This window comes from Gopherus flavomarginatus, chromosome 3 (assembly GCF_025201925.1).
Source record: "Gopherus flavomarginatus isolate rGopFla2 chromosome 3, rGopFla2.mat.asm, whole genome shotgun sequence".
NCBI classification, from domain to species: domain Eukaryota; kingdom Metazoa; phylum Chordata; order Testudines; family Testudinidae; genus Gopherus; species Gopherus flavomarginatus.
This window is the reverse complement of record NC_066619.1, coordinates 184,014,211-184,024,028: the sequence shown is the minus strand read 5'-3', so window position 1 is coordinate 184,024,028 and position 9,818 is coordinate 184,014,211. Positions and strand designations below refer to the sequence as shown.

At 39.5% G+C, this 9,818-nt stretch overlaps 1 protein-coding gene across 1 annotated transcript in view; it reads right to left on the bottom strand.

Moving 5' to 3' along the window:
- Window positions 1-166: 166 nt before the first annotated feature.
- Window positions 167-9,818, bottom strand: part of FGF2 (fibroblast growth factor 2) — a 93,255-nt gene continuing 83,603 nt past the window's right edge. Inside the window, exon 4 of the mRNA XM_050945488.1 lies at window positions 167-352. Within this exon, the coding sequence (XP_050801445.1) occupies window positions 167-352 (186 nt within the window). The remainder of the gene's footprint in view (window positions 353-9,818) is intronic.

The following is a 9,818-nucleotide window of genomic DNA, read 5'->3' as shown; positions in this document are numbered from 1 at the left end:
AAACATACAGTAACATCAAGGTTATATTATACAAACATATTTAGTAATCAGACATCTGCAAAAGCAGTTATCAAATACTTGCTCACACTTTACTACTTTTGGAAGGAGTGGAGGAAACTACCAATTTACTGTGTTGTGGCATAGACTATAGAATCTACCACTGAAGTCAGCTCTTGGCAGACATTGGAAGAAAAAGGATAGCTTTCTGCCCTGGTCCAGTTTTTGGTCCAAGTTTGTACTGTCCAGTTCTTTTCAATGCCACATACCAATCAGAATATTTCCGTGACCGGTAAGTGTTGTAGTTGTTTGATTCCAAGCGCTCAAAAAAGAAACATTCTTCAGTTACACATTTCTGAAAGGGAAAGAAAAAATGTTATTCATATTCATCCCCTCTGGCATAACAAATCCCTCCCTTAAATACATGGGAGTGCCTATTAATCATCAACTAACTCCTCTCATTAAAGTATCAGAGGGGTAGCCGTGTTAGTCTGGATCTGTAAAAGCAGCAAAGAATCCTGTGGCACCTTAGAGACTAAGACGTTTTGGAGCATCAGCATCTGATGAAGTGGGTATTCACCCACGAAAGCTCATGCTCCAAAACGTCTCTTAGTCTCTAAGGTGCCACAGGATTCTTTGCTGCTCTTGATGATTAAAGTTATTTGTATCAAAGTATTAGGGACATTTTCAGAAGATATTATTTTCTGAAGAACATAGATTTCAATGAATTCATATTAAACATGCTTTTGTGTTTAAAAATACATGCAAGTGATTATCAATAAAGTCCTAAAGGAGATGTGGTTGGCGTGAACCACTGGATGATTTTTTTGTAGCAGCCATTGAGCCAGATAAAGCTCAGAGTAATCTGTCTTCATACTATTTCTTTGTTCCTTTCCACCATTTATCAAAAACGATAGAAGAATCCTGTCTGCTGCAATTATTGATAGCTCCTGATTTCCAAGCTAAACAATTCAGCTATCCCTCTTGCCTAGTTACAACAGGAGAAAAAGTATGAAGTGGGTCATTTGCCCTGCCAAATCTTTTTATCAACTTGTCAGAAATAGAATATTAGCGGTCCAGCCTAGGACCAAACTTTTCTGTTTGTCTGGTTTCTTTTAATTTTCTTGAAGCCAATTCCTATGGTACTATTGTGCAGTAACAAAAATATTAATAGTAGTGAGCCTAATCTGTTACCAGGATAACAATAATAGTAAGATTTCTTTACGAAGAAAAAATTAAATTTAACGAGTGTATCCCATGTGGAAATTGTATTTATTCTATCCATTGTTACAGGGGAACCTAAGCCAGGAAAAACAGTCATGTTAACTAAAATTTTACTCCATTTCAATTATGTTCCACAATATGCTTTGCAATGTGCATTTCAGAATCCAGGAAAATACAGTTAGTCTCTAACTCTATAAAGGGAAATTAATATTTCCCAATTGTGACACTGATTATCAGCCTCAATAGCTGATAACACCTATGTAGAGAGAAACTTTAAAGTACATTTTCCTCATCTAAAGCTAAATCCTACTTGACAGTAAATCCTGCCTGATTTATTTCCTGAAGGATTTACACACACACACACACACACACACACACACAAGTTATTTTAGTTTTTAATGCATAAGCAGAAATTCCCAAATACACATATACCTTCAAACCAATTACTGCAGTTTTACTTCATTCTAAAGAAATTAGTTATAGGAAATACTGGGAACTTGTTAAAGTCCAGTGGTGTCAGATGCATGCCATATAAGAGCTTGAATACATGCCACTATCCACTCCCTTATTTGTTCCTTACAGCCAGATGGTAGAAGTGTTTGCATCAAATGATGCAATTTTCACCTTTAGAATTCAACCTACATTGTTTAGAATTAAATAAAATACAACCCTCAAATTTCTAGTAATTTTCTAATGCCAAACACAAACGCCTCTTCCCTGCTGTTCCTCCCTCCCAAACACATACACTTTACCCATTTTTACTGATGTAGAACAACGCAATCAATACATTTGTTACAGGTTTTTCTGCAAGAGCTAATCATTTTGTTGTCAGAATAATGCATCTCACTTTAAAAGGAATAATTTAAGACAATTTTGACTTTAAAAACCAAAAATACTTTTTAGATTGTAAGATCTCTGGGGCAAGAACTTTGTCTACTCCTGGGGGAATTCTGCACTACTTTGCAAGCACAGAATTAGGAGGAGAAGGGAAGCTGTGATAGGGATCATGCTGTAATTACACTTTTCACCCACCGGGGGTGGATGTGGGCCCAGAAGAGGGCAGTTGACTCACAAGCCAAAGCAACTACCTACTTGCAGAGAGGAAAGTGGCAGAGGCTGCCTTCCTCAATGCCTTGCCTGCGGGGCCAGAGGGGGAAGAAGGGAAAAAAGAGCAGGGAACACAGGCTGCTAGGGAGAGATCACAAAGACGGGTTTAGAAGAGCTAGTTGGAGGGGGGGATAGATGGGGGGGCACAGGAGTCAGTGAGGTGATAGAGCCAGAGGATAAATGGGAGTAGGGGTTCAGGGACACACAGCGACAGGGTCAGAAATGGAGTCTGCATGGAGGAGACTCCCCAGCCTCCTAACAATCCCTTCCCCCAAAAAAACCTGTTCCATATTTCTCCCATCCAGACCCAACCTTCCTCCTAACTCCCAGGCTCCTTCCCAGCAATTACTTCCCCTCCCTCTGCTCCTCCATTACCCCTGACTCCCCCAACCCTTTGGGCTGCTTCTGAGGGGTGTGGAAAAGAAGTTTCTGTATTGCAGTTTAAATGAATGATTACTCAGAGTTCTGTATTAATATGCCTAGTAAGTAATTATGTTAAAAAAAATTCGGGATGTTTCTTGTTGTCTGTACTGTAACAGACATACTTGCTAACAAGTATTTTGAAATAAATTACCATTGTGTTATTTTGACAAATAAAATATGCAGAATTTTAAAATATTGTGCACAGAATTTATTTTTTTGGTGTAGAATTCCCCCAGGAGTAATGTTGTGAATGTTCTCAGTGGCCAACAAAACATATTAAATCATATAACAGAACAGTTGGTTTTGGAAGAGAAGGCCCAATTATTCCCACAGCTGTGGGCAAAGGGCCACATGTGGTGGTGGCAGTAACACCTTTGTGGCATGCTACCCACCTTTTCTGGACCTGCAGTGGGTTCCTGGATCTGAATATGGGTCCTGATTCAGCAACATCTGTGCTTACATTTTAAAGTATATAATTAGTCCAATTGACTTTAAAGATGAGCATTCTTATGTGCTTTCCTGAGTAGGAATGGAATTACTCATGTTTTAGTTCTTTACGGAATCAGGCCCACAGCAAAGAAATAGAGCTACATGCATTATTCCCCCTTCAAGGCTCACAGATCCAAAGATAAGGCAGCTGTAGGTTTAACCACTTTCCTCCCCCATTTCTTCAATTCCTGCCTCAAGCACAGGAACTGAGAATCAGATACCAGAGCTCATATTTGCCAACCATTACTGAAATACTAGGATGCTGAAGTATATACACACATTAATATCTTTAGATTGACTTGTTTCAGTTAAATGAATACGCTTCGGAGAGCCCATAGACTCACCCATTTTGTCCTTCCTTCCCATTAACTCCCATTGAATCCCCTGTCTCCCCAGCCTGTTCCCAGGAACCCATTTCCCCATTGTGTCTCCACTATCTCCCTCACATAGAGCTTCTGAAAGTGGTGATATTATTTATCTTTGGTACTACCCATTGTGTGCTAGCCGCATTCCAAGCGCCCAAGGATAGTACCCTCTCTAAGAAGAGACAGACTAGCTGACACTGAGAAAAAGGAAAGAACAATGTACAGTACAACCTCAGTTATGAACACCTTGGGAATGGAGTTTGTTTGTAACTCTGAACAAAACATTATGGTTGTTCTTTCAGAAGTTTACAGCTGAACATTGGCTTAATACAGCTTTGAAACTTTACTATGCAGAAGAAAAATGCTGCTTTTAACCATCTTAAATTAAATGAAACCAGTACAGAAACAGTTCCCTTACCTTGTCAATTTTTTTTAATTTTTTTTTTTTTTTTTTTTTTTAGTAGTTAATGTTTAACACAGTACTATACTATATTTGCTTTTTGGGAGTCTCCGCTGCTGCCTGATTGCATACTTTAGGTTCCAAATGAGGTGTGTGGTTGACTGGTCAGTTCATAACTCTGGTGTTCGTAACTCTGAGGTTCTACTATATGTACACATCAACTAATTTCACTGTAAATAGCACAGAAATAGGTGGGTCTTTTACTCCCTCCTAAACATGTACATCATGCTCACCAAATTGAAGCAAAGTGCACCCTGAAATGTGTTTTTCTTTCAAGAGCCTTAAGAGTTAGTGGCTTATTGTTGAGAGAGAGAGAGATTACATCCTTGATTGCCTTGAAAAAAACCTACAAGCTCTCTTTAGAGCCAGTAAGTTTTTATCTTTCACTTGACAGAGTTTAACAAATGCAGCTAAAGATTCCATGACTCACGTTTCCAGGAAAGCATGGGTTTCCTGTGACACCAAGATGCACGCCATCCCTGCAGTACAAAGAGTGATTTGTAGTGATCTTCTGATGCCAAATATTTCCCCACTTCCATATTTATCTAGCATCTGGAATTATTAATTGTCCTCATCTTCTTCAAACTCCAGAAGAGAAAATCACTGAACTCCTGTACCAGCCAATCCACTCCCAAACATCTTCTGCTGCACAGCTTTACACCTAGCAGAAGCCCCTGCTCCCTCAGGACCCGAGTCTGACACCATCACTTGTGTTGAATAGTACCTTACTCTACAAATAATCCCACTGATGTCAAAGGATCTAGTTGAGTACATGAGTAAAGGCATCAGACTTCAACCCTTAGATTCTGCATGTTTCGAATTGTTTCACTGGGATCTTTAAATTAGCCACTGCTGGACTAGGTAAGTTTTAATGGCTATTGGTAATAAAGAGAGAACTGGTAGATTTAGTGTCCCTCTGGATCTCAAAGAGGAAAACCACCACTATATTTCTCCACTTCAACAAAGGGAGGGGGAAAAACTCAAATATTTTATTCGGGGACACTAATTTCTCCAATATTTACCTGCACTGCAGCCACACTGTGCCTCTCGGTTAACCTTTTAGGTGCCATTAGCATTGACCCCTGTACAAAGGCAGAGAGCCATTGTGCTGGGGTTTATTTGATTGCAGGATTGTGTCCTTAAAAAGAGGCAGGAGGAGATCTCAAAAAGAAAGAACTAAAATAGAACAGAGCATTGTTTTAGAGAAAGAGAGCTACCTCCTTTTCATATCTCAGCCGTATCACATTCAGTCACATACATTTACTCTATGAAAAGAGTTCTTCAAATGACAGCATAAGCTAATCATTAAAAGGAAAATGTGTCTGAAATCTTGGATGGGAATCAAAACAAATAAACCAAAATACATCCTAAACAGAGAGCCCATCTGCCACATTAGTTACCAACAAAACTGCTGTATTGGTTTATGACTATTAATTGAAAATTTAAAGTATTTAACTACAACTAAACCCAAACCTGAAAACGACTAGGCTTCATAGCCTATGCATACAAACATACATGGGAAAATTTTGAATCTTATCATTTGTGTCAGGTTTCTATTGCTACGAGCAACTAAATGCACAGGCTTTTTTTAAACAACTAACAAAATCATCCAAAGCCCAAGATTTGGTGGTGATGGGGGACTTCAACTATCCAGATATATGTTGGGAAAATAACACCACGGGGCACAGACTATCCAATAAGTTCCTGGACCGCATTGCAGACAACTTTTTATTTCAAAAGGTTCAAAAAGCTACTGGGGGGAAGCTGTTCTAGACTTGATTTTAACAAATAGGGAGGAACTCATTGAGAATGTGAAAGTAGAAGGAAGCTTGGGTGAAAGTGATCATGAAATCAGAGTTTGCAATTCCAAGGAAGGGTAGAAGGGAGTACAGCAAAATAGAGACCATGGATTTCAGGAAGGCGGATTTTGGTAAGCTCAGAGACCTGATAGGTAAGGTCCCATGGGAATCAAGACTGAGGGGAAAAATAACTGAGGAGAGTTCGCAGTTTTTCAAAGGGACACTATTAAGAGCCCAAAAGCAAGCTATTCCGATGGGTAGGAAAGATAGAAAATGTGGCAAAAGACCATATTGGCTTAACCACGAGATCTTGCGTGACCTACAAAATAAAAAGGAGTCTCATAAAAAATGGAAACTAGGTCAGATTACAAAGGACGAATATAGGCAAACAACACAGGAATGCAGGGGCAAGATCAGAAAGGCAAAGGCACAAAATGAGCTCAAACTAGCTATGGGAATAAAGGGAAACAAGAAGACTTTATCAATACATTAGAAGCAAGAGGAAGACCAAGGACAGGGTAGGCCCACTGCTCAGTGAGGAGGGAGAAACAGTTAACAGGAAACTTGGAAATGCAGAGATGCTTAATGACTTTTGTTTCAGTCTTCACTGAGAAGTCTGAAGGAATGTCTAACATAGTGAATACTTATGGGAAGGGGGTAGGTTTAGAAGATAAAATAAAAAAGAGCAAGTTAAAAATCACTTAGAAAAGGTAGATGCCTTCAAGTCACCAGGGCCTGATGAAATGCATCCTAGAATACTCAAGGAGTTAATAGAGGAGGTATCCAAGCCTCTAGCTATTATCTTTGGAAAGTCATGGGAGACGGGAGAGATTCCAGAAGACTGGAAAAGGGCAAATATAGTGCCCATCTATAAAAAGGGAAATAAAAACAACCCAGGAAACTACAGACCAGTTAGTTTAACTTCTGTGCCAGGGAAGATAATGGAGCAGGTAATTAAAGAAATCATCTGCAAACACCTGGAAGGTGGTAAGATGACAGGGAATAGCCAGCATGGATTTGTAAAGAACAAATCGTGTCAAACCAATCTGATAGCTTTCTTTGATAGGGTAACGAGTCTTGTGAATAAGGGAGAAGCGGTGGACGTGGTATACCTAGACTTTAGTAAGGCATTTGATACGGTCTCGCACGATATCCTTATCGATAAACTAGGAAAATACAATTTAGATGGGGCTACTATAAGGTGGGTGCATAACTGGCTGGATAACCATACTCAGAGAGTAGTTATTAATGGCTCCCAATCCTGCTGGAAAGGTACAACAAGTGGGGTTCCGCAGGGGTCTTTTGGGACCAGCCCTGTTCAATATCTTCATCAACGACTTAGATGTTGGCATAGAAAGTACACTTATTAAGTTTGCAGACGATACCAAACTGGGAGGGATTGCGACTGCTTTGGAGGACAGGGTCAAAATTCAAAATGATCTGGACAAATTGGAGAAATGGTCTGAGGTAAACCGGATGAAGTTCAATAAAGACAAATGCAAAGTGCTCCACTTAGGAAGGAGCAATCAGTTTCACACATACAGAATGGGAAGAGACTGTCTAGGAAGGAATATGGCAGAAAGAGATCTAGGGGTCATAGTGGACCACAAGCTAAATATGAGTCAACAGTGTGATGCTGTTGCAAAAAAAGCAAACATGAATCTGGGATGCATTAACAGGTGTGTTGTGAGCAAGACACGAAAAGTCATTCTTCTGCTCTACTCTGCGCTGGTCAGGCCTCAACTGGAGTATTGTGTCCAGTTCTGGGCACTGCATTTCAAGAAAGATGTGGAGAAATTGGAGAGAATCCAGAGAAGAGCAAGAAGAATGATTAAAGATCTTGAGAACATGACCTACGAAGGAAGGCTGAAAAAATTGGGTTTGTTTAGTTTGGAAAAGAGAAGACTGAAAGGGGACATGATAGCAGTTTTCAGGTATCTAAAAGGGTGTCATAAGGAGAAGGGAGAAAACTTGTTCATCTTAGCTTCTAATGATAGACCAAGAAGCAATGGGCTTAAACTGCAGCAACAGAGGTTTAGGTTGGACATTAGGAAAAAGTTCCTAACTGTCAGGGTGGTTAAATGCTGGAATAAATTGCCTAGGGAGGTTGTGGAATCTTCATCTCTGGAGATATTTAAGAGTAGGTTAGATAAATGTCTATCAGGGATGTACTAGACAGTATTTGGTCCTGCCACGAGGGCAGGGGACTGGACTCGATGACCTCTCGAGGTCCCTTCCAGTCCTAGAGTCTATGAATCTATAAAAAAAAACTACAGTGTGGAATAAGGAGTCTGCTGTGTATTAAAGACCTAACCAAACCTCAATCTCCAAATATAGGTTTTGGCAGCAGAATATAGATACTTGCAGTCATTTCTATATACTACTCTTGATTTGTGAAGATCTTTGAACAGAATCCATGTGCTGACTTCTCATGTACCTCTAAATCACAAACATTTAAAAATTTTAAAATAGTCAAAACCAATACTTGTCTCGCGCTTTGTGTCCTATCTCCAAAAGAAAAGATTACAAAATCATAATCTAACATTTACCGAGCACCTTTCACCACAGAAGATCTCAAAGCACTTCAGTTGTGTGCAAATATATGCATTAATTGTCTCAACCACCACAGAAATGCAGCCAACTCTATAGCTTTAGTAAGACACAGTAAAATTGCACAAGGAAAGGAGGATAAAAAGCACTGAATTCAGTTCAGACTTGAAGCAGAATTTATGCAGATTCAATATAACTGCCCAATTGGACATTCAGCTAAGGTTTTTGCAAGAAAGTACAAAGCAATCCCTATACCAGCTGATTCAGGCTCACAGGAATTGGGCTCAGAGGCGGTTTAATAGTGGTGTAGACATTCGGGCTCTCGGGCTCTGTGAGGTGGGAGGGTCCCAGAGCCCAGGCTCCTGCCCAAGCCTGCATGACTACACTGCAATTAAATAGCCCTATTTCAGAGTCAGCTGGCATGAGCCAGACGTGGGTGTCTAATTGCAGTGTAGACATAACCTAAGCGATCACAGGTGGTCAGGATCTTGGTATGCATCTTATCCAAAAAGCTGACACCTCCAGCAGCACCATTTCCACTCATACCATATTAAGGAATTGGTTGCAGAACTTATCTTGAAATATCAATTTCATGTACTGCAATTCTATGGTGGTCTGCAATCAAAGTAATAACCAGACAACACTAAGCTTTGGAAGTGAGGTAAGAGTACAGTCAAGGATGACAGCTGCGAGCATTAATATTCTGTCTAAAATAGGGGTCACTTAAGATGCATCATGATGGGAACTGAAAAGATACTATAGTTAGAACAACAATCTGGAGTCTCACCTGTTTCATCCCTGCGTGGGAGTTAACATTAATGAGAGTTAGCAACATCCAAATTATAAACCTTCGAATTTGTATGAAATACTTGTGTTTTTCATATTGTAAATGTAAAGGTCACCAATAAAAAGGAAAAATGGGTTTGTGCTTTTCCTTCTTTATGATACAACAAGGTGGTCTGATTTTTTTTCTTTCAGATTTTAAGTTTTTAATGTTAGGAATTCTGGTCTTGTCTACCCTGTAAAAAACTATACATGACTAGCAAACTAATAAGATTATAACATGAGAGATATTATGCAGGTAAAACTTGATTAATTGAAAGAGGAAGTGCTTTTCACTCAGACTGCTTAAAACTTTTGTTAACACCCAGTTTGACTATAAGGCCTAAGAAATGCTTAGGAGGTATCTGTTAAAAATCAACAACCCCTATTCCTTCAACTGACAGCAGATAAAAGCAAACAATCTACATCTGGAACCTTCAGTGAGCTCCCCAACGAAACCAGGATTTGCCATTCCTGATACTTCTCAGGTAAAATGCAGGGGGGAGACAACAAACAAAATATCTGGAAAAGACTTTCAAGAATTTTAGAATGAAAAAAAAATTGAGAATTTAGAGTTTATCT